Source organism: Lynx rufus, unplaced genomic scaffold, assembly GCF_022079265.1.
Source record: "Lynx rufus isolate CCGP_SWC_20201006 ecotype Redwood Valley unplaced genomic scaffold, mLynRuf1.p SCAF_2, whole genome shotgun sequence".
In the NCBI taxonomy this organism is placed as follows: Eukaryota; Metazoa; Chordata; class Mammalia; order Carnivora; family Felidae; genus Lynx; species Lynx rufus.
In genome coordinates this window covers 33,636,490-33,662,377 of record NW_025814834.1, presented here as the reverse complement: position 1 = coordinate 33,662,377, position 25,888 = coordinate 33,636,490, and the positions used below count along the sequence as shown (strand labels likewise).

Below are 25,888 nucleotides of genomic sequence, written 5' to 3'. Positions count from 1 at the left end.
CAGCTGCCCCAGTTCTACCTTAAAGCATATGATATTACCGCACTCTGGTGGCAACAGAGTCCTTTGTGCTATTAAGGGGTTGGGGGTTATCTGTAAATTTGTAAGGATGGAATTTGAGCTTATAAGCAGTTGACCCACTTCAAACTCAAAATGCTAGAGATCTTGAATTTAGCAATGGATTTGCTTGAGGATCTGTCAGCTTTGAAAATGTACAGTAAATTTGGCAAGTTTATCAACCTTTTCAAAAGTCAAGTACACCATTTCCCCCGAGAATGTTCCTAGCTGTCTCTGGCATCATCCTGCCTTGCAATTCTATGTGGGTCTTCCATGGTTTGGAGGTACCTGTGCTGAGCAGGAACAAGTGGGGACTCTGGAATGCTCTGCCTGTAGCAGTTGCATGAACTCAAGCCCTCTGAACTGCAGTGACCTCATCTGTGCACACAGATAATAATGCCCACCTCACAGGGCTGATGGAAGGATGAAATGAGTTGATGCATTTTTGTGAAAGTATCCTGTCTTGGATTGGGAACTATAGCAATGTTAGTTCATTGTGGGGACTCGTCCTCTGAAGTGACACTGGAGGAGCCATGGGCATTCCAGGTGGTCCTGGTGTCGACGAGGGAGGTTATTTTCAGTCTGTTCAGGATTTTCTCAGATTTCCTGTATCTAACCTGATCTAAACCTTCCCATCCATACCAGAAAGTCCTCTGTCTTCCCCAGTTCCTTTTGAACCAGGGTAAACAGTAGGCCTGATCTGCCAGAGTCACTGCATGCCTAAGGAAAGCCCTTGATTTCATACCCCAGGTCAGCCCAGAACCAAGGCAGGCTCAGAAGACAGGAGTCCTTTCCTTCAACCCTTGTATATGGTTTAGCAGAGGAAGGCAGTATTTTCCACTATATTAAAACTCTATATAAAGTTTTAATTGGAATAAAGAAATTAAGGCTTGGCTTGTCAGCATACCTCACACAAATCATTTGGATTTCCACATAGATTTCTCAATGCAAACCTTGTCAAACAAAATGCACAAGGTCAGTATTCAGAAAAGGGCAGTTGGTGGGCAGCTGGCACCTAGACAGTTAAGGTCTCTAGGAACATAAAGATCCTATGTGCATACACTTGGTTAATCATTTTCTTAATGTCTCAAAATTATAAATATCATCCTGCATATACTTGGTTGAATTTCCTTCCTCATCCAACTCTAAACATGTAGGGTGTTTGCGTGTGTTTCTGATCATTGTTTTCTCTTTGAACACACACACAAAATGAAAAACAGTTTTCTTTTTCCTCCTGTGAAATTGAACTCCTTGAAACCCAGAACACGTATACATTTCACAGAGCCAAGTTCATATGTTAAAAGCTGCAAGCTAACAGGAGGAATTTTCAGCAACTTTTTAAAAAAATTGTTAAATGTTTATTTATTTTTGAGAGAGAGAGAGAGGGGGACAGACAGAGTGTGAATGGAGGAGGGGCAGAGAGATGGAGACACAGAATTCAAAGGAGGCTCCAGGCTCCAAGCTGTCAGCACAGAGCCCACCACAGGGCTCGAACTCATGAACTGTGAGATCATGACCTGAGCTGAAGTCAGACACTCAACTGACTGAACTACCCAGGCTCCCCTCAGTAACTTTTGAGTAACTGGAAAGAGGAGACCCTAAGTACTACTACCCTCAATGTCTCATTCTCTCTCTCTCCCTGTCTCTCTTTCTCTCTGAACACACACACACACACACACACACACACACACACACACACACACACATTTTGGGGTTTTTTGGACACAAAAAATTGGGCTAAAGTTGCCACTGATTCTGTCACATGGTGATTCATTTTCAGCTATGTTTCTATTGCAGAAATGTGAAGATACCTAGATATTCTTCAGGTGGCAAGATTATACCTAATGAGAGAAGAGCCTCTCTCAAAGAAATATCCCATGAAAAATTCTAATCCCAAACATTATTGTAACTACGTGTAATTAGCTCATTCTGTACTCACAGCAACCTTATGAGGTAGCAAGTATGATTACTCCCATTTTACAGAAAAAGAAATTGAGGCTTAAAGAGTTTACATGAAGTAAGCAAACACAAATGCATATTCCTACTTTCTGCTCTTTGTAACCTAAAATGTTGCACAGTCAATGTTCTGTACCTTGGTTTTTTCCCTTAGCAACACACACAGGGATTCCTCACTTTCCATACACAGAAATCTCAGCTATATCATTCCAACCCGGCTTAGTTTCCTCGGCTGCAAGACAAAGAAAGACTATATTTTGTCTTGAAGGCTGTCGAATTTATCATGTTTATACATCTCAGAGGAATCAAAGGATGGATTAAGGGAGGGGCATTTCCCAGTTCCCAAGAAGCAAAGCGGCACCACTCTGATCATACAGCCAGCTCCCCGGTTAGTCGGTTGGTCGGCTTTACTTCTCAGCCATGGGTACTGAAGCTACGTCACACCCAGCAGCACCTGGTGCTAGAGATACAAGAAGATACAGTGTTGTTTGTCCTCTGCAAGCAGCAGTTTTTAAATACCTGCCATGTTGGGTTTTGTTTTCAAATTTTCTCCAGGTGCCCAAGGCTTTGAAACTACCTCCCATCTCAGAAGAACCACCCAGAGTTCTGAACCCCCTGAGGAGTCCATTTAAAGCCAATGAACCTCCAGCAGAACTCTTTATCTTCCCAGTGGAGATTCATTTCCACACCCAACATCCCTCAAAAGAAAAGTCACACAGAAGAGGTAGATCACCTGTGTTTAGGTGTTCCTGAGGGAACTCAGGCAGGCACTTGGATGTGGGTCTCCCTAATGTAAATGTCTCCTAAATCATGGTTTACCCTCCTCAGAATCATCATCTTCAGAGAACATTTTTTAAAGGAAGAAAAAGGGTAAAATCTAGAAGTCGATGCCTTCTGGTCATATTCACATGTCCCCATATGGTAGTAAAGATGGCCTCCTGCATGGGTTGGTTTTTTTTTCTTTTTTTTTAAGTTTATTTTTTTGAGAGAGAGAAAGAGAGTGAGAGAGTGCACACAAGGGGGAAGGGTCAGAGAGAGAGAGAGACAGAATCCCAAGCAGACACTGCACACTGTCAGCACGGACCCAGACATGGGGCTCAAAACCACAAACCGTGATATTGTGACCTGAGCCAAAATCAAGAGTTGGATGCTTGGGGCGCCTGGGTGGCTCAGTCGGTTGAGCGTCCGACTTCAGCTCACGTCATGATCTCATGGTCCGTGAGTTCCAGCCCCGCGTCGGGCTCTGTGCTGATGGCTCAGAGCCTGGAGCCTGTTTCAGATTCTGTGTCTCCCTCTCTCTCTGCCCCTCCCCCGTTCATGCTCTGTCTCTCTCTGTCTCAAAAATAAATAAACGTTAAAAAAAAATTAAAAAAAGAGTTGGATGCTTAACCAACTAAACCACCCAAATGCCCTGGCCTCCTGCATTTTCATGCTAATCTCTTATCTGTTAACCCCACTAGAAAGGATATGCCCCTTAAAAGCTCTTGCAAAAGTACCAGAATTGCCTCTAATTGGCCAGGCTTGAGTTGCATGCCCAACCTGGACCCAATCATTGCAGCTAAGACAATGAAATGTGCTCATTAGCCAGTCACACGCCCATCCCCAGAGTCAGGGAATGGACACAGCTCCACCCAAACCACATAGTGTGAGCAGGGGAAAGATGGGTCCCCAAAAAGAAGAGACAGTTGGCAAAAACCACAGACATCTACAAAACTTGGCTTTCTCCTTGTCTCCTAGGTGCTCCACACCCTGAGTCAGGACCAGAAACAGAAGAAAAGGTCAGGGCTTTACGGAAACCTCCCATGAAGCATGCATCCCTAGAAAAGCCAAGGGAGTTAACAGTGCATCTCCCAGTGGACACGGGCAGGGACATGCTCTCACCTCAAGGTAGCTATTCATTCCCTTCAGTATCCCACAGGACTCTCACCCCGAAAGGAAGCAAGGCAAGACACACAAGGAACCTCAGCCATGAAGAAGGAGGCTGGAAGGGAAGCTAGTTGCTCCCCTGCCACTCGAAAATGGCTTAGTTCAGGCAGCGGCTGTCTTCACCAAAGTGCTATTATAAGACCAACTTAGTGTCTAGTTCATGCAACTTACTCACTGAATCATCCCCCTACTAACAGTTTCTGGTTGCAGATGTAAAACAGCACCAGACTTACTAAAACTTTGCTGCATGCTTTATAGTTTATCTTATGTTTTTAGCCAATGAAATTCCATTTCTAATCAATTTAAGAATATTTATTTATTCATTAAAAGTCATAATACCAATAAAAGACTTCAATTTTTCAAGACATCACATGGACATTTGAAACTACACATATGAGTATACCTAAGGGAATCTTTTATGTGTTGATAGGTTGGAAGTAATGGGTCATATTTAGAAAGCCCCTCATTTTCACAAAACCGAACGTCCTTTCCAATGGGCAAGATGACTGTATGATAAATGTTGAGTGGTCTCTGACGGGTGCTAATGAAAAGTAAAAGGAAGAGCATTCATATTTATGGAGTTCTTCCTCTGTGCCAGGTACCTTAGTTTATCTCATTTACTCCTCACAACAACCTTACCCTCATTTCAGAGATCAGAAAACTGAAGGCCTGAGAGATAAGTAACTTGTTTGAGGTCACACAATTACAAGTGGCCTAGCTGGGATAGGAGCTCAGGCCTTCTGATGCCAGAATCCGTCTTCCTACCCATTACACTGTCTTTCAGAATAAACAATACAATGAACAGGTCAGAACATTCTTGAGATGTTTCAGTATTGAAAGCTTCCTTTGATTATTGGGGAAAGAGCTCATTTACTCTATCTCTTATGTGAGAGTTAATCATCCTAAAGACTCTGAAGTTTCCTTAAAAAAAAAAATCTAGATGTGGGCAAGGGTTGCTCTGTGTGCAAACAGGTAGGAAAGCAGCTTTCCACCTGTGGGTCTCAACGTCAGGTGCACAGTCTGAGCCACTGAGATCAGTGGCAATATTGGTAAATTTCATCTTTGGTATTGCTCACCTCACACTGCTCTCCACTTGTTTTGAGCTGCCATGTTCACCAGGTATCTAGAGCTTGTGCATCGTCTGCCGCCCTGCCAGAGGGAACCTGGTCTGAGAAGTCCCTGATATGTTGGTGTGAGTTAGTTCAGTATATGACCCAACCTAGTGGTAGAAGCATAAAGAAGAGTCTAAAAAGGCAAGATTTCCGTGACAACCTTTTTTACAAGGTTCCTAAAGCTGCTAAGCAGAACTGCCCCATTGCTAGAGGTTGCACATACCCATTTACTTGCTTAGCCCTGGATAATCTCACGTCTAATATCATAAAAATAAAACAAGATTTTATATATGCATATACACCATATATATTTTTTTGATGAACCACCTGAGATTAAATTGCAGACTTTGTGTATTTCTTCCTTTAGCAGCACATATTTCCTGAGAGCAATGAGTTTCTCATTCATAGACACAATGTCATTACCACACTCAAGAAAACTAACATTGATGCAATATTATTTTCTTTTTTTTTTTAATTTTTTTTAATGTTTACTCACCTTTGAGAGAGAGAGACAGACAGAGCACAAGCAGGGGAGGGGCAGAGAGACAGGGAGACACAGAATCGGAAGCAGGCTCCAGGCTCTGAGCTGTCAGCCCAGAGCCTGACGCAGGGCTCGAACCCACAATTCGTGAGATCATGACCTGAGCCGAAGTCAGGCTCTCAACTGACTGAGCCACCCAGGTGCCCCGCAATATTACTTTCTAATACATAGTCCATATTCAAATTTTCCTAATTATACCAATAATGTTCCTTATAGTTTTTTTTCCCCCCAAGCAATCCAGGACTCTACTCAGGATCATGTATTGTATTTAATTGTCCCATGTCTTTAGAATCTTGTTCTTCATGACATTTGACATTTTTGAAGAGGATAGACTAGTTGCTTTTCAGATTGCTCTCAATTTTGATTTGTCTGTTTCCTTGTGATTAGATTCAGATGCAACATTTTTGGCAAGAAGAGTATGTAAGTGACAATACATCCTTCCCAGCAATCACATCAAGAGACACAAAATATCCCTTCATATTTATTTCATTTGTTATAATTTGTTTTATTATAGGGGATGTTAAATTTCATTATTTAGTTAAAGGTCATGTCTACTAGATTTCTCCATTGTAAAGATACATTTTCCCTTTGTAATAAATAAGTAGCCTATGATACTTTGAAATTGTGTGTGAAGCCAGCTTTGAAACACAACAGCAACAGTGTGTTAAATGTGAAATAAAGACCACTCTCTGAGATTAAGACAAGGTCTCAATCACTTAGATTACTGGGTTTCACCCTTCCTAGAATAGTCCCTACTGATTTTGAAAAAGAGCTGGAGGAAGAGAACAGAAGTGAAGGGAATGATGTGCTTTGTGTAGCATTATCATCAATCCCATTACCCTCTATCATCTGGAAGGTGTTACTTTGTACTTTATAACCTTGAGGAACCAAGTGATCGTTGGTTCTGCGTAGAAAAATTGCTTTGTGGTTGAAACTCTGTAATCAACAATCCCATGAGCCCCAAGATGGGGGCTTTCTAATTTGAGAGTTTGGTCTAGAAGGTTCTCATAGCCTCTCTAGTCTTTTTTCTATCTCAGGAGCCTGTGAACAAGATGAGAACAATAACCACTGCTCGGGTCCTCCCAGTGCTTACAGGCTCCCCAACTGAAGGACCACTGTTCTAGCTAGCCACCTTGGCCATGGGAGACACCTGGCCTCCACTCCTTAGCAGGGCTAGAAAAGAGGGACAAACTTAAGAACAATTGGCATAAACCAGCCTAAGCACAAGGAGCTATCAACCAAGTCAAAAAAAAAGGTTCTTTCTCCTTCTTGCCGATTCAGAAATTCTCACTTGTGCTTTTTCTCCTTTTGCTCTGGAAGGTGATGATGCCCCACCCCAAAATATGACCCCACCAATGTCCCTGATTAAAGGAATAAAAAGTCCAGAGAGCCAGAGGGGCCGGGACAGCCCCAGGACATCAGGCTGCAACAGCTCCACAGGCCCCATGGACGTGAGAAGGGCCAAGGGGACACTCCCAGCAGAAGGACAAGGTAATCACTTCTGGGGTATACAGATGCTCCCCACCCCCACCCCCACCCAGCTTGTCTGTGGCTCTTGGCTCATTTAAAGCATCTGCCAGGGCCACACAGCAGCTGTGATGTAAGCTGTCTGAAAGCCACCCCATTGAAAAGAGGAAATGAGCAGTGTTTCCAACAATGTCTGGGATTAATGTTCACCATGCATATTCCTAAAGAGTCAGTACATGTTTTAAGGGTTTGCTGCACCAACATGCACTGCCAAGCTGTTCTGTGCTCTCCTCACTCCTGGCAGCAGTATGTAATGACACAGCTCCCTGTGCTCATCAGGGAGACACGCTACTGGATTTACCAGGATATTCAACACCCTCCCTGGGGCAAGGGAGCCTGGTGACATGACCCTGCCAACAGGAAGAGTCCCCTGAGAGAAGCTGCCCTCCAGCCTGAGGCCTGTTCACAGAGAGAGAAGGACCCTGGGTTTCTACTGAAGGGTGAGGCAGAGCAAATCCACATCCTCTATGACTTAGGCCCACTTAAAGTTCTTATCCTTAAGGGCTGACAGTCTAGGAGGAGACTAAGATGCTTATACAAGAGCAATAATGCAGAGACAGTGCAGCAATAGCTTCCATGGGGGGCTTTGATCTAAAAGCAGCTCATAAAGCAAAAATTGCTTAGAGTCCAAATTACCCGAGAGTCCCTTAGGGAGGTGCCATGCTGGACACTTTCTAGACCATTTTCTAGAAAGTGCAGCCCAGCCAGCTATTCCTCCTTCATGGGAGTGTTGGGCTGCTTTCTCTGGCTGAGCCCCAGATGAAGGAGATCAGTGTGTGTTTGGGTGCCAGACAATGTGAAGAAAGTATCTCTGTTAACAGCAGAATCACACTCAGGGCTGCAAGAAACTCACTCTCTGAGAGGCACATGGGAACTGAGAACCACAAAGACAGCAAGTATGGCATCTTTCATTTTCATCTCATGCCACTCAGGGACAGGATGCCTCATGTTTAAGTCTCTGACTCCCTCCCTCCTTCCCCCAAGCATGTAGAGTTGAAACCTTGTAAGCATAAATTAAATACATAGATCAGTAACTCCTTTATGTGTTTGCAGCTTCTCTAACACTGCAATGGTCAAAATCAAACTCCTCTCTTTCACTACCTCTCTATCTCTTTCTCCAAAGATGTCATTTTCACTTATAAACTATTTCTATAAGGAATCTTTCTCCTACAACACTTTCCCCTTTTATACTTGCATGGCAGTGATCCTCTATTAAATTTGATACAAATGAACCAAACTTTAGGTACAGTCATGTCAGTAACAAGGGTGTTCTAGGAGGTTGCATAGCCCAAGACAAATCACAGCAAACACACACACACACACACACACACACACACACACACACTTGGATATTTTTATAAAGGGAGTATCTGATTAGAATGGGGGCGCCTGGGTGGCTCAGTTGGTTGGGTGTCAGATTTCAGTTCAGGTCAGGATCTCACAGTTTATGAGTTCAAGCCCAGCAACGGGCTCTGTGTTGACAGCTCACAGCCTGGAGTCTGCTTTGGATTCTGTGTCTCCCTCTCTCTCTGCCCCTCCCCTGCTCATTCTCTGTCTCTCTCTCCCTCTCAAAAACAAATAAACACTAAAAAAAAAAAAGAAAAGAAAAAATGAATACCAGGGCCATGACTATGATAAGAATGCAGCCTAAAGCCCCAAGTGTGTTGGCTAAGTGTGTGTAAATGAATATGTATATGAGAGCACATGTGTGTATGAGGGTATGTGTATGCTTATATGCCTACATGAGTACTTGTGTGTATATATGTGTGTGTGATTATGCAGGCATGCATGCCTGAGGACAAGTGTGCATGTATTGATGTGTGTCCTTGTTCATGCATGGTACATGTGTACATGCGTGCACACATGCATATGTGGTTGTGCATGCATGTGTGTGCACACTCGCTTTGCATATATATGTGTGTGCACACCTGTAATCAGATGTGTGTGCACATCTGTAAATGTGTGTGTTTCTGTGTGTGCATCTTATGCCTGTGTGTGTGTGTATGTGTGTGTCCTTGTAAGCATCCACTGTGGCCAGTGGCCAGCTCTCCTCCTGACCCCTGTGCCACAGTGATAGGGAAGGGAACGTTATAGAAACACCTTCAACTCTTCTAAGCAACAGAGGGAAATACAGCTTCCTTCTTCTCAGTGGCCTGAGGACCTGGAGTCACTGAGCAGTCCCAGCATTGATCCATAGGGTAGGCTGTACTGCAGAGCACTGCAGAGAGACATGTGATGGAAAAGGGAAGCAGAGGCTGAAATCACATAGCCCTGTGCCCAGGGGCTGGGCTACACACCACCCTAGCCTTGCCAATATAGGGCTGCTTGAGTCCAGAGAGACCCCTTTGCCAGAGTCTCACAAAGGCATGACATAGGCTAGTGGCAGTCCCACACTGACCTCCAGAGAGCAGGACGTAAATGCTGGCCCTGCTCTGCCAAATCCCAGGAGTAGGGCTGACCCTGCACTCTGGCAAGCACCTGAGCACACTAGCATCTGCCTGCTGGGGATTCGGGGAGCACAGTCCAGGTGAAGCCTGCCTCCCCTGCACTGGGGCTAACATTGTCCATGCTTGTGTTTATTTTCAAGAAGATTCCAAAGACCCCACACCGGGACACTTCTTGCTGGGTCCAGATGGAGAAAACATCTGCCTATCCCTCCCCAGGCCTACTGAAACCGAGGAGCCTCTTTCAAGTAAAGGTAAGATGTTACATCGCAGGCCAGCCTCACTTTTATATGGAAAGATTTTACCTGTAGCTTCCAAAACTTCCCAGCAGCAGAGACATCATTAAAAACAGATGCAAGTCAGCCAGTTTCTCCCCTCTCACTGACACAGAGGTGCTTCTGTAGCTCAGACACAATAACCCAATGTTTGCATGACAAGTTTACTCTTGCTGGAGCATCTGGAGAGGGAAGTTCCTGTGGAATGGCTTGGAGGAGGTCTAATGTGCTGTGTTGATGCCTTGATGAGAATGATAAAGCCCTTTTGGTAATTGCCCAAACTAAACACTGCCTTTTCTCTTCTTTCCAGCCACCTTCCAGAGGTGGAGATGGTTAATTGGTAATCCAATCAGGTATCCTTGTTATGTGCGTTGGTTCATTGCTGCAAATCATTTGGCTTCTGACAGATATCAAAGCAGTTTCCAAAAACCCTCTGGCACATTACCTTTTTGGAGAAGAGATGCTGGCTCTGGGCAATAGCCATTTTGCAAAGGGAAAAAAAAATGAAGTCAGAGGGTGATGAGTATCAACCACCCAGGAACCATCATGATGTGTATGTGTGAGACGTATGCCCAGCAGGCCTCTTGATGAGGGAGATTAAAATCTGTACTCATTTGGTGAGTTATGTCACCACTGGCTTAATAAAAAGAGCATGGATTCAAAGCCAGGAGATTTGAGTAGCCCTGGCTTGTCCTCTGCCTCTATCTACATGTCAGATGACTTTGGGTCAGTCCCTCTCAGTGTTCAAGGTCCCTCATCCAAAATGAGAAGATCAACTCCTCTACCTCCAGCAGCTAGGAAGTTTCTTGACTATTGCTGCAGTTTACGTATTGCATCTATTGCTTGGAAATAGATGATTAGTACATGGGTTTCCAGAAACTAGAATGCATTCAGTTCCAAATCCAGTGTTAAAGAACTTTCATCACCACTTGGGTTATCGCATGATATAAGTATAAAAATAACTTGGATCTGTATTGGCAGAAGCAGAATTTGGACAGGTGGAGGCCACTGTCAGTGTGACACAGCTGGTACAACAACTGGAGAGCAAATATGATTCTGTTCACCTGCCGCACATTTGTCCACTCCGTTCTAGGAGAAATAGCTCCCCTTTTGGTAAAGCAAAAGCCAGAAGCAGAAAAGGAAATATTTAGGCTTTAAGTTCGTTGTCACATTGTCAGTATGATGTTTCAGTCATTTTAGTATTCCCAGCACCTAACATCGTCCCTAACGCATACATAGCAGGATCACAATCAATTTTCATTGAAAAGTCTTTCAATAATGTCCACACAAAAGGAGGAAAGAGAAATGAAACTTATGCTGAATAAATGGAGACTTGTCTGCCATCTTGTGCTAGTTCCATGAACAATACATTTAATCCTCTCAAGCCTAAAGGCATTCACGGTAAGCTTGTTGAATGAATCAATCCATCAGTCAGTCAGTCACTGGCCTCTTGCCAGCCTTTCCTCCACATACAATTGGTGGACCTTTAGCCTTGATGGTGATTGGAATGTGTCCTGGAAGACAAGGCAGAACCTGAAACCCACATCTCCCTACGGGGGGCCCATAGAACAGGTCTAGCCTTTGGAGAGTCTCTGTGAATAGGAAAGATTTTGTTGCTGTTGTTTTCTTTCATTTCATTTTGAGAAGGAGTATACTAAAAAAAAATGTTCAACTCTTGCAAAGGACTTGCTGCAATTACACCAAACTCTTTGTAGCTCAGTTTGTTCAGATCCATCTCTACCATCCTCCCCTCCCTATCCTTCCAGGCTCATCTCCCATCACATTCAGGCCCACTCTTTCCTCATCTCTCCGATGGCCCAGACATTCAGGCTTCCTTCTCTTATGCCCCTCCCAGCCTTTGCCCAATTGCTCACAAATATTGAGAATTGTTTTAAGTTCCAGGCAAAGGCTCATCTTTTCTGGGACAGTTTTCTTAATAAATCCACCTCCTCTCTTATAACTGCCTCCGCCCATTCCTCTCTCTCAATCCCAGCTTTGTGATTATTGTTTTTAATCTGCATCTGTTTTCTGTTTAGCTCCCCAAATATATTACATGAGTCCCCGAGAACCTCTTATCTTTATCATATGTCCAAGAAATACTTGCTGATTGATTTGAATACCCCAGGTACCACAAAGGAAAGTTCTTTGAGGATCACGTTGGGTTGTTGTTGTTGTTGTTGTTAATTTTTTAAAAATCTTGAGTAAAGGAGACAATATGATCTGTCTGATCTTTCTGAGACTCTCAGACTCTGTCAACATCTATTTGGAAATACATTCTTAGGCAATTAGATCATGATATCTTGCTTTCAGAGAGCATAGAGAAATGGATATAAACCTTCAGAAGAAAAAAAAAAGATGTGAAGGCTAGAGATGGAATTTGACACTCTTGGTTATGTTGGGATATTGCAACACTTAGAAAATGCAAAGGCTTAAGAAAGGAAAAGTTCACTTGGAAGGATATAAGTCAAAGCAGTGGCTGTGCTCTCTGCATTGCTTATCCTTGAGTCAGATCCTTCACCTATGTTCCCAGTCATGGTGGCCACAAGAGAAGTTTTCTTTTATAAGTTTTTTTATTGCAAGAAGTTCAAGGATGTCTGTGCCAGTGATTCAGGTTGAGACTTCAGGTCCCATGTAAATTTAAATTCTTTTTTATTTAATGTTTGTTTGTTTGTTTGTTTGTTTGTTTGTTTAGAGCAAGGAGGGGCAGAGAGAGGGAGAAAAAGAGAGAACCCCAAGCAGGCTCCATGCTGTAAGCAAGAACTTGACACAGGGCTCAATCTCACGAACCATGAGATCATGACCTGAGCTGAAATCAAGAGTCAGACACTTAACCAACTGAGCCACCCATATGCCCCCATGTAAATTTAAATTCTTGATCTCTTTCAGAGTTTCCAGTTAGCACTTGTTCTTGTCCTAAATGGATTTTTACCCCAAATATGTTCTTTATGTTTTGGTCATTTATTTTATTATTTTTTTAATGTTTATTTGTGTGTGTGTGTGTGTGTGTGTGTGTGTGTGTGTGTGTGTGTGTCTGACAGAGAAAGAGAGAGAGAGAGAGAGAGAGAGAGAGAGAGAGAGCATGAGAAGGGGAGGGGCAGAGAGAGAGAGAGAGGGAGACAGAGGATCCAAAGCAGGCTCTGCACTGTGAGTGCAGAGTCCAATTCAGGGCTCAAACTCCTGAACCACGAGATCATGACCTGAGCTGAAATTGAGAGTTGGCTGCTTAACTGACTGAGCAACCCAGGCACCCCTATTTTGGTCATTTAATTAGCATCCTTCTTCTTACAACTTTTTCTTGGTTCTTGGTATGGTGGTTTTAAAATATGTCCACAGGGGCGCCTGGGTGGCTCAGTCGGTTGAGCGGCCGACTTCGGCTCAGGTCACGATCTTGCGGTCCGTGAGTTCGAGCCCCACGTCGGGCTCTGTGCTGACAGCCTGGAGCCTGTTTCGGATTCTGTGTCTCCCTCTCTCTGACCCTCCCCCGTTCATGCTCTGTCTCTCTCTGTCTCAAAAATAAATAAACATTAAAAAAAATTAAAAAAATAAAAATAATAAAATATGTCCACAAATTCTCTGACACTTGTTCCTCCAAAAGGGAGAAACTAATACTCCTTCCCTTGAGTGTAGACGGGACATAGTGGCTCATTTCTAATAAATGTAGAATATGACAGAATTGACCCAAACTGAGCCTGGGTCATAAAAGGCACTGCGGCTTCCTCCTGGCTCTTTCTCTTGGATTCCTCACTCTGGGGAAAGCCAACCACCATGTCTGTCATGAGGCTACTCAAGCAACCTTGTGGAGAGGTCCATATGGCAAGGAAGTAACACCTCCTGCCAAGAGCTAGAATAAACTTCCCAGGCTTATGGGTAAACTACCTTGAGAGGAGATGCTCCAGCCTCAGTGAAACCTTCAGATGACCACCCTGCCTGACATTGTGACTACAGCCTCACAAGAAACCCTGCACTAGAATCACACACCAAAGCCACTCCCAGATTCCCACAGAAACTGTGCAAGATATAATAAAGGTTTCTTGTTCTTAGGTCAGTAGATTTGGCGATAGTTTTAGCAATAGATCGTATACTCCGTGTCACTTCCTGGTGATCTGCAATTTGGTAAACAGAAACATGTAGGGTCTGAAGAATATTCCAGCTGGTCTCAAAACACTGGTTATTTGGAAGCAAACATACTAAACAGTTGACTTTTTCTTTGCTTTCCCCATTTGGCATCTGTGATAATGCTGGTTGTGGCAACCCATGGGTAAAAGAATACAATTTTCCTTGAGTAGTCTTTCTCTTAACAACTGGTGCCTTAAAGAAGATGACAGGAGAGTTAAAGGAGGAAAAGTCTATTGGGGTGCCTGGGTGGCTCAGTCAGTTGAGTGTCTGACTTTGTCTCAGGTCGTGATCTCACGGTTCACGGATTTAAGCTCTAAATTGGGCTTTGCACTGACAGTGCAGAGTCTGCTTCAGATTCTCTCTCTCTCTCTCTCTCTCTCTCTCTCTGCCCCTTCCCCCACCTCTCTCTAAAATAAATAAACATTGAATTAAAAAAAATAAAGGAGGAAAAGTCCTTTAGACAAAGTAGTGTTCAGGGTAAAAAGAAAGAACTCCAGACTAAGGGTCCCAAGTCTTGGGGTTTATGCTCAGCTCTACCACCTGCAATTTCTGTGATCATGGCCAAGTAATTTCACTGCTGTGGACTTCAGCTTCCTCATATGAGAAAAGAGTAGATGGAATTAGATCCAATCCTCCCAGACTATGTCCCATAGAACTCCAATTCCTCAGAAGATTAACAGGCATTATGTAAAAAACAAAAGATTCTGAGGTCAAATAAGTGTGGAAACCAGTGAGCTAAATTAGCTAAGCAGATTCCTTACTGCAGGACTTCACAAGGCCTCTAATATGCTAATGTGAATTACTGCTCTTTCAGATGAGGATATGCATTGTTGCCCAAACTTATTTGACCACTTAATTATTTATTGTTTTCAGCAAAGCACATGTGGATCTAAGTCATTTTTGGAACACTTCAGAAAATGCTAAACTGGTGCTTTCTAAGGTTCCTTCCAGCTATAATGTTGTATGTTACTAAATATGCCCGTTTCCCAAGGAGACTCTCCTGGTGGGGCAGTTCTGCTGTCTAAATCCTGAAGCAGGATCTCAGCCATTCAATAATTCACGACTGTTCTTATTCTCATTTTCCAAACATCACTTCTAATCATAAGGCCCACAATCCATCCATCTCTGAGTGAGAAGTAGAGGAAAGTAAGAAGCAGCCAGTGTGCAAATTTTAGACTGATTGCAAATTTTGTCCAATCAGTGTTTGTTAATAACCCATAAGAAATAATGTTGCCAGTTCTAACAATCTCAGGTCAATTGAAATATAGGAAAATGTGACTGGATATGGTCACTTGGCACCTAGCACTGTCTTCCAGTGGGCCTTCCTGTATTGCAGAGGCAAGGCTAAAAACACTTCCTGGATAACCTTTGCCATCAGGAGGCTACATGCAAATTGGGTTCTGCCAAAGAGCTGCTCTAGCAAGAGCCATGGAGGGCAGAAGCAAGGCAGAAGCTTTGGGCTACCTGTGCTGACAAGCAAGCTCATGAAGACTGAGGTAGTTGCTACAGCAACTTTATAAGCACCAAATTCTGTATAGTAACTCCATTCCTTTTTAAAATACATGGTGGTTTCTGTTCTCCACTAAGCCCTGACCAACATACTCTCCTTACAGAAATTATGGGAGATTCCCATGAGGCTCAGCATGGAGCTAATTTGGGTCTGTCACATAGACCACACAGCAGGCTGTGATAGCTGTGCTTATTCCTGGACTTCATAGAGAAGTAGGGTTCTTTCCCTCATCACAGTGAGGCCAGCAAAGCCCCAGCAGCCCACACTGGAAGGTGTTCTGATAGCCACCAGCAGAGAGCCACTAAAAAATACTAGGAAGCCTCCTTTCCTTTGACAAAAACCTCTCATGATTCCTATAAGCACAAAGACTCCCCTACCTCATATTTGGCTAAAAATGTGTCATCACCACTTTATGCCTGCCAAAGAAGAAAAATGTCAAAAATAATAGTTCTCTCTGAATCTGTTGGAAATTATTTTTTAAGGAAAAAAATCAATAATGAAGTATTGAAGAATATTTAGTTCCTCTTTATTTTTTTGCATATGATGATACTTACATTTTTTAGAAAGCCCGTGAAATTATGAATTCTACCTCCCTTACGTTTGTTCTATTTCGGATAACCCCAGAGTCAAGATGGAATGGAGGCATGACCTTCATCATCATTTAAGCAGAGGAAGCGCTTATCAAATAGACTTGCTGAGGACACTAGTAAATTATATGGATAACAGCAAAGCTGTCTGGTTGAAGTGGGGTTGGTCTGTGTCCCCCCCAACTTCTCCACAGCTCAGCTAATTCTTCCCCTCCTAAGATTGTTCCTGGGTAGGGGGTCTATAGAGACCACAGTTTGCAAACTCTCTCATTCTATAGATAAGGACACTGAGGCCCAGGAAAGTATGGTGATTTGCCCAAAGTCACACAGCTTCTATGTGGCAAATCTAAGGCTCAAATCCAGATCTTCCTGCACCCACTCAGGTCAAAGCTCTTCCTACTAAATCATATTTACCTCCAGTCCTTCTTGTCCAAGTTTCCAGGCTTCAACGACTAGCTGAATTCCCACCTTCTTTGTGACGGCTTACCTGATGTCATGCTAATTGCCGATTTCTTAGATTCCACTAATTCTTAATGCCTGGGCCTCTCACCAGGCACTCCATCACTTCCTTTACCATTTTTACTTTTTATCTTCTTTCCTCAAGATTTAAAACTTCTATGGGTTAATCCCCTTTATCTACTTCTGAATATCCCAGAAAATACCACGGGCACTCCTGGAATACTGCCCATAAATAATGGTTGAAACTGTGAGTAGCAGAGACTTTAATTGTTCACCAATATCCATTCTTTCATTATTCCTTTTATTAAAAGCATCCAGGGGCACCTGAGTGGCTCAGTCGGTTGAGCATCTGACTCTTCATCATGCCTCAGTTCATGATCTCACAGTTCATGGGCTCGAGCCCCTTGTCCGGATTTGTACTGACAGTGCAGAGCCTGCTTGGGATTCTCTCTCTCCCTCTCTCTCTGCTCCTCCCCCACTCACACATGTGTGTGTATGTGCATTCTTTCTCTCTCCCTCTCTCAAAATAAATAAATACACATTTAAAAGCATCCAAATTTAGCTGAATATATGGCTGCTGGCTAGAAATTACGTTTTTCCAGCCTTTCTTGCAACCAAGTATGGCCATGTGACTAAGTTGTGGCTAATGAAATGTGAATAGAAGTAACGTGTGCAACTTCCAGGTTATTTTCTTAAAAAGGACACTGCTTGCCTTCCTCTTTACCAAAGGAGGTTGGTCTTCTTTCCCCTTGGACTCGGCTGAGGTGGTAAAACAGCTCAACCAGGTAGAAGAGGGCAATAGTCGATGAGATAATGGAGCCATAAGATATAAGAAACATCAGTGCTCAGATAACTTCATGAAGCAAAGCCACCCTGATCTGCCCACCTACCTCTCAACTCTTATCAGAAAGATAAATAAATGTTTATCTTTTAGAGTCTCTTGTCACAGCAGCTCACCATGTTCCTTAGCTAAAATAATGCGACTATAATAACATCTGCCATCCCAAACCATAAGAGACTCTTAAAAACAGAGAACAAACTGAGGGTTGCTGGAGGGGAGGTGGGCAGGGGGATGGGCTAAATGGGTGATGGGTATTAAGGAAGGCACTTGTGATGAGCACTGGGCATTATATGTAAGTGATGAATCACTAAATTCTACTCCTGAAATCATTATTACACTATATGTTAACTAACTTGGACTTAAATAAAAATTAAAAATAAAAAAAAAGTTCATGCTACCCAAAAAAAGGATTATTCTCAAATGTGTTCCCAATTCCAGTCCTCAGAATGATACTGAAATACATGATAAAGTGCGTTTCCTTGTTAGCATCAAAAAATATCTGCCATCCCAGTTCCCACTTGGTAACATACTTGCAGTACATCTTGTAAAGTATTAAGTAAACTTCTTACATAAAATATTATTGGACCTAAAAGAGAGAAGACCCATTACATGTGTGTTTAACTCCTATAATAAAATGTGAATGCCTATCATATGCAAGGGACAGAGAAAGAGGTTGATATTGAGTGCAAACATTCTCAGGCACTGTGTCACCGGTGTCATCTCATTCCATCAGCCAGTAATCCCATGAAGTGAGTATTTTCATTCACATATCAATGTGGGGAAACAAACACAAGAGCCTAACTCCCCTGCGCACTTTGATTTCACCCTGTAAGCAGTGAGCTTATTCATTCCCAGGCATCCCTATCCCAGAGCTTGCGCTCTCTCATCCTGTTTCCAAGGCTCAGCATCTGTTGCTACTGCCCAGCAGGGCCTCACAGCCCATGTGAGGACAGACTCACAAGGAATGAACTCCACCACAAGACAGAATGGCAGGAGTGCTGCTTTAGAGGCCTAACCAACACGATTCAGGGGTGTTCAAGGAAGGAGTGATCAATTCTAACCTAGAGTATCCAGGGGCTCCAGGGAGGGATTTTTGCAGAGAAATTCCATTTGCACTAACCTTTGAGAAATCAGTAAAAGTGGATAAACAGTGCAGAGAGAAAGACATGACCAGCTGAGGGACCAGCATGAACAAAGACAGGAAAGTAGAATATGTGTAGAAAATGACAAGCGGCCATGTGTATGGATTGTGAGGGGCTTTGCGGGAGGAGACGGGGCTGAAAGTCAGGCTAGGGCCAGAGCAGAGAAGACCTTGTGTTCCAGGATAAAGCTATCGATGCTGCTTTTTAGGGAACAAGGAATCACAGATGTTTGAGGAGGGGTGTCATGTAACCCAGTGCGTGTGCCAGCATGAAGGAACAGGCAAGAGAAAAGGCTGAGCACTCAGGCTACTGCAGAGCCATCCAGGCAACAGCTGATGAGGGCCTGAACAGAAGGCAGTGCGCAGACGTGGGGGATGCTGCCTGGATGTGGGGACGTGCACCAGCTCTCTAACTCTGAGCAGGCAGTGACAAGCCTGATACTAGAGTCTCTTTACAAAACTAGCTACAATCTTCATCTCCAATTTTCCACTCAAATTACCTTTTTTCTGTTTTCACTTTCTTTTTTTCAACTTTTTTTGTTTTGTTTTTTTTTTGGGGGGGGACAGAGAGAGACAGAGCATGAACGGGGGAGGGGCAGACAGAGAGGGAGACACAGAATCGGAAACAGGCTCCAGGCTCCGAGCCATCAGCCCAGAGCCTGACGTGGGGCTCGAACTCAGGGACCGCGAGATCGTGACCTAGCTGAAGTCGGACGCTTAACCGACTGCGCCACCCAGGCGCCCCTGTTTTCACTTTCAGTTAAGACGGTTTCTTTGCAGGCTGTGGGTGGGGAGGGGGAGGGGGATGTATTACGCTTAAGATAAAGCAACAGTTAAGGCCCTGGAGCCCATCACCCCCACAGCAGCACACGCAGGGCCACAGCTCTCTCTTGAGTGGCATTCAGTTCCAGCCACGTCCCTCATTTAAAAAAAAATTTTTTTTTTGATGTTTATATTTATTTTTGAAGGAAAGAGAGACAGAGCATGAGGGGGGAGGGGCAGAGAGAGAGGGAGATACAGAATCCGAAGCAGGATCCAGGCTCTGAGCTGTCAGCACAGAGCCCCACGCCCGGCTCAAACCTGTAAACCATGAGATCATGACCTGAGCGGAAGTTGGAGGCTTAACCCACTGAGCCACCCAGGCGCCCCTCCACCCCCCTCATTGTAAGTTACACTCCCCACCAACACACATACAAAATAAATTTCAGTGTCACACACCTCTCAGCTTGTCAGTGTGCAGTGTGCCTGTTTTCTGGCTTATGTGCTCTTGGGGAAATGGTTGAGCTTCCTAGCAGACAACAATGGTATACAGTAAGAGTCCTAAGGAAAACCCTCAGAGCAAATTTCTCGGGAGCTGTAAGGCAAAGGGTGAGGCGGTAAGCAGTGATGGAAAGTGTGTGTATAACCCTGTACCCTCTTACCCCCACACACAGCGAGGTTTCTCTTTCATGATTGTTTTAGCCTCTTTTTCCTTTCCAACCACCGACCACTCAATTCTTTGAGGGAAAATTAACATTCATTATGCAATTTATCTCTCTCCTTTTAATCCGGAGTGTCTGTCTCCAAGGTCCCTACTCAATAATTAATGTTTGTTCTCATTTCCCATTCTCCAGAGCATCTATTCTTGAACTGTAGGGTCAACAATTAACACTAATTATGGCTTTTCCTCTCTCCAGTGTTGGTTCTCAGAATCCCAAGTTGCCCTGCTCAGCCTAAGTTGTGTGTGTGTGTGCGGCTGTGTGTGTGTACTCAAGAGGTGGAAAAACACCAAGGAACAGGCTTTTCCAAGCCCACCACAGTTTAGCAAATCAATAAAAACAAACATTCTTTTTTGGCACCCTCTCTAGTTTATTATCAGTAATGAGACAAAGAAGCATAAATACATACATACATATATAAATATATTTGGAAATGAGTCTGGAGGGGGACGGTTAGAAGATTTCAAAATATTTTCCAGTTGGAATTTTCTATGATTCCTTCTGACTTTTTCCTCCGTATTGTTACCTCCTCAATATCACAAACCCGCCCTGCCCCACCCCCATACCCACCCCCCAAATTTCCCATTAAAAACTGTTCTTCCATTTCAGATCCACTCAGTTGACCCCTTTGCAATCCATTACCACCACCACCCCTTAATTTTCCTTCTCTGGTCTGTCATCCAAATTCTCCTCATCCATTAAAACAGCATTGCTTCAACGAGTTTTCATTTTGACTGACAAGGACAGCCAGAAGAATAATTTTTGCCCAAGGTAACTTTAAGAGATTGCAAAAAAAAGAATCATGAGGGCTGTGCAAAAGCCTGTCTGTCTTCTTGGCTGGAATCAGATGGGTTAGAATCCCCCCCGACTCCCCTGGTCCAACCCTTGTATTTGCACTACAGCTGCAGGCTGGGGCTCCTCACGCTTGTCTGTCATCCCCCCATTGCTGTACGCTCTGGGGCCCCATAGCACATCTGCTGTTCAAATCTGGGCATCTCCTCACAGCATGTGTCAAGCATTAACTGTTTCATGCTCTTGCTCTGTAAAAAGTTTTCCTCTCAGAATTTCAGCATCATGGTCCCTACAGGATTTCACTCTTAAACATCTTCAATAAAAGTATTATTTTCTTCAGCACTTTTTAAATCCCAGATCAACCTTCTCTCCATGATAGCACCAACAGATTTTTTTAAACCATTCAGTTTATTATGAGGCTTAAGCATCAAAGCCTCCACTTGGTTTTCCCTTGTCTTGAGGTAAGAAATATAGCTTTTTTCAAGACTTTTTCACACTCACAGGTAAAACCCTTATTATTTTTCAGCCTATGGATCTATCAATTCAAATACCAGCCATGAAAAGGAGGGGTCTAGTATTCAACACCTCCTAAAAGGTAAGCTTTTCCTCTAAAAAGGTCACTTCTAGGGGCACCTGGGTGGCTGAGTTGGTTAAACATCCAACTTCAGCTCAGGTCATGATCTCAGGGTTTGTGAGTTCAAGCCCCATATCAGGCTCTGTGCTGACAGCTCAGAGCCTGGAGCCAGCTTCAGATTCTGTGTCCCCTCTCTCTCTGCCCCTCCTCTGCTCGCGTTCTATCTCTCTTTTCTCTCTCAAAAATAAATAAACTTAAAAAAAAAAATGGTCAGGGCGCCTGGGTGGCTTAGTCGGTTAAGTGTCCAACTTCAGCTCAGGTCATGATCTCACGGTTCATGAGTTTGAGGCCCGCCTCAGGCTCTGTGCTGACAGCTCAGAGCCTGGAACCTGCTTTGGATTCTGTGTCTCCCTCTTTCTTTGCCCCTACCCCGCTCACGCTGTCTCTCTCTGTCTCTCAAAAATAAATAAATGTTAAAAACAATTTTTTAAAAAGGGTCACCTCTACTTCTCCTCTATGTCATTTGACTCCCATACATATTATTTGATACCGAGACCTCCAGAAACACACAATTTCTCCCCAAATATAGCAATAAGTAGGAAAGAGGATTCACTTCTTGGAGAGCCTGAGAAATGTGGTGTCCTCATGAGTTATGCATGGGCAGCACTGTGTGCTGTGGTCTGAGTGTAAATCTTAGGGGAGAAGAGAAGCTGAACCAAGTGCTTGTACTTGGCTGGCCCAGGAAGGGAAATCTGCAAGGATGCCCTGTAGGTTCTGCAGGTCACACACTGCACAATTCACATTATGATGAGGTAGACATTGCCCCTCGCATTGTGCTCAGCCTGCACAACTACAAATGAGGAAACTTTGAAAAATGCTCCCAGGCATGGTTTTGTTTTTTTTTTTGGTTTTTTGTTTTTTTTAAGAGAGAGAGAGGGTGCAAGTGAATGAGGGGCAGAGAGAGAGAGAACCCCAGGAGGGACAAAGAGAAAGAATCGGGGCTTAAGCATACAAACTGTGAGATCATGACTTAAGCTGAAGTCAGATGCTTAATGACTCAGCCACCTAGGCCCCCACTCAGGCATGTTTTCTAAATGGAGGACTGAGGCCAGCACTACCTCTTCCAAGCTTCCTTTCATACTTCACTCCCCCCATGCAGAAAGAAGCCAAAACGAGAAGTGTAGGCTGACTTTGCAGCTCATCCTCCACCTACCACCATTGCTGCTTCTGCTTCAGACCAGGGGTTAAGGATGATTAAGTAGAGACCACCTCTCTCTCCCCAAAATTGTCTTTGATTAATAGAGAAATGTGTACGGTCTTCCTCACTGCTTATTTGGGGACAGGCAGCAATGAATCTCCAATGAAGGACCTGCTATAGTGACAGGAAGCAATGCCACAGATGGTGTGCTGGAGCCAGAGCTGGGGGGAGGGAATTGGTTTTGCCAGACACCACAAGACTAAAAGGAGAGAAGGCACAATCATATGCTTGCCAATCCCAAAATCTGTAAGCAGAGAATACTTGAGAGCCTGGCTTTCTGCATTACCCTTCCTGCCATTCTCCTTGGATGGACATGCTGACCATGGTAGGAAGTTTCAGTGTCAGTTCTGTTCATTCTCACTTATTAGTTGGAACTGGGCCAGAGCAGCTCTTAATAGGAGCTCTCTAGTGAATGATGATGGTGATGGTGGAGATGACAGGTACCAGTTATCTCTCTTTGATATGCCAAGCATTGTGCTGAATGCTTTACATTCATTATTTCACTTCATCCTCACACCAATGATAGGAGGTAAATTCTATCATTATCTTCATTTTTCATCTAGGACAACGTGGCTCAGAGAGGTTAAGTGACTTGCCTAAGGTCACACACTAAATGGAGAAGCTGTGATTGGAAGCCAAGAACCCTTCCTTTTTTACCATGATGCAGGGGTAGTGGCAATATCAATCTAAATAGGCATGTTGCCATCTGACAGTATGGAGAGTTTAGGAAATTACTGACCTAACAACTCCTATAAATAAATGGTTTTTGTTACACATCCTTTTATTCCTCCAATTTCCCTTACTCAGCATCAGACACCCTTTTGTGGGTAACAGTGAAAATGATTTACAACTTTCAGAGACATGGGGAGGACAGAAGCTGAATAAAAGTAGGAATAGGTTGGGAGAACCAAACTCTTGAGACAGATTTTCAAGTAAGATAGGCCATTTACAGAGTAGCTCTCCAGACCAGAATCATTCTTCCTAATAAGGCCAAAAATGTTATAATTTCATTTCACTCTGCTATTGAAAATCTTACTAGGCTCACTTTGAATTCAGAAGTATTCTCTTATAAGGTTGACACTTCTGAGAAGCTATAGTCATTTACACTTTAGTAAAAATTTATTTGATCAGATGGCTGTCCTCTTGCAACCTAGCTGAGAACAGCTGCTCTGAAGGACTAAAAATTCTGACAGGGGTTAAAACAGAGGTGGGTAATTTGAAGGTAAAGAGTGTTTTAAGAATTGAAACATTCCTAACTGGTGGGTTGCCCTGGAGAGCTTGGATGAACAGAAGGACATTAGCTATATGAGGAGAAGGCCCAAAAAGAAAAGTACAGAAAGGGAAATAGTAGAGTGCCAAAGACAAATTTAGACTATTTCAGAATTGCTCCATGGCAAGCTTTATATCCATGAAAGGAAAAGAAAACTTATTTCCTCTCTTCTCTACTCCTAGTAACTAAAAGACCTTAGGCTAATGCAAATCTCTTTCTTATTTCCAAGCTTTTGAACATACTGTTGCCTCTGCCTGGAATACAATTCCTCATCTCCTCCTATCTCCTGTCATTTTTAAAAACTGTGGTAAAATACATACAACCTAAAATTTACCACCTTAATGATTTTTACATGTGCCATTCACATTGTTAAGTAGATTCACATTGTTGTGCAACCAATCTCCAGAACTCTTTTCTTCTTGCAAAACTGAAATGCTATACCCATTAAATAACAACTCTCCATTCTAATGGGACTGCAGATATAAGCACTTCTTTCAGGGCTTAGATGTAGGAACCATATTTGTTCCTTTGATTTGCTCAATGACCTTAACAAACAATTCTTGCATCTCTTTGTGCGTGACATTCCCCATTTGCTTTTAAGTAAATGGATATAACACTACTTTGAAAATACTTGATACTCCCTGGAATTGAGTTCAAAGAGCAATTTAAGACATCTATTCATTGGAATCACCTGTAGATCTTTCACAACTTTTTGTTTTCTTTTTGGTCATTTGGTTTTAATGAATATTTTCAGGAAAAAATGATATGATTCTAAAAAATTATGTAGATGGTGGAACTTGGGTATTTGTGGACTGGAAGTTCAGTTTCAACTATTGCAAATGACTTCACAAATCAGGGACACATACACTATGTCATCTTACAGAGGCATGAAGTCAAATCATAGACATTTTGAAGCTGGAAAACAGAAGACCATCACTAAGCTAGTGAGTGAACCTAGCCCTCCTCTGAGTACCCACATCTCACTGCTGTGATCCATGTTTATTATAACACCTGCAATTACTCTTGAGAAGTTATTTTTCAAAAAGAACACTGATTTTTTCATATAAATATTTTTTAATGGCCCAAAAAACAAGGCCAGCTCCTTGAGCTGGTAATGAACGTAAGAGAAAGTAAAGTGGTTTAACATTTTGATGATTCTCTGCCAAGAAAACAGTTTTATAAATCACTCTAATGCTTTATTTATAGACTCATTAAGAGCTTGAAAAACTCCCCCTCATTTTTCATTTATACTTTAGTTTTATTGGGGATATGATATACACTAGGGGTATTCACAAAACTAAAGATTCTTGAAATTCGTGGAATGTGTCCCTCCCAGGTAGCCAGAATCTGCTATTCACTTAGCGTATAATATGCACAAGGGATCAGGGCCTTGCTCAAGCAGTGAAGTAGTGCTTAGCACAATGCATTATAAGGCTGGTGTGGATTTTAATGTGTGTGTGTGTGTGTGTGTGTGTGTGTGTGTGTATCAGTTATATTTCTCAACCTATAAAGTTTATGTTTTCTTCTGTCAGAATGATCAAAAAATTGTAACTTTCCTTAACTAGTAATCCATAAATACTCTTTCCTGTTTCACCACTCGTCAGACATTTGTGCTATAAAGAAGCATGAGGCTTTTCTTTAGGAATTTTTGCCTCCTAGCTTGTCTCTTGCTTCTTTCAGTCATCTCCCTGTGGCCTATGGATTTTCATTTGCTGTTTTCTTAGTTCTCTACAATTCCTTATTTGAAAAATGAAGACATGAGCATTGGACCATGTCCAACAGAAAGAATTAGTGAATCTGTTTTACAAAGCACATAAGCTTGCTTATTCATTTATTCATTCAACAAACACTAATCGATCATCTCCTCATGCCATATACTGTATTAGGCACAAGAATAGAATTGAGAGACAAAGTCTATTCCTTAGTGTCATCCATAGTAGTAACGTGTGGTGAGAGCTATGAATACTCAGAGCTAACTCAGCCTGCAGCTTGAGAAGGCTTTTGAAGTAAGAGAGCACTTAAGCTGA

General features: G+C 43.0%; 1 protein-coding gene across 2 annotated transcripts in view; it reads left to right on the top strand.

The window, feature by feature from the left end:
• KIAA2012 (KIAA2012 ortholog) overlaps positions 1 to 25,888 on the top strand; it is a 109,039-nt gene that overhangs the window by 25,559 nt on the left and 57,592 nt on the right. The window contains exons 8-12 of one of the 2 annotated variants that reach the window (XM_047084827.1): positions 2,566 to 2,734; positions 3,748 to 3,897; positions 6,910 to 7,080; positions 9,707 to 9,814; positions 21,286 to 21,354. In XM_047084827.1, coding sequence (XP_046940783.1) covers positions 2,566 to 2,734; positions 3,748 to 3,897; positions 6,910 to 7,080; positions 9,707 to 9,814; positions 21,286 to 21,354 — 667 coding nt within the window. Of the gene's footprint in view, positions 1 to 2,565; positions 2,735 to 3,747; positions 3,898 to 6,909; positions 7,081 to 9,703; positions 9,815 to 21,285; positions 21,355 to 25,888 lie in introns of both variants that reach the window. The other variant, XM_047084826.1, reaches the window with a different exon arrangement.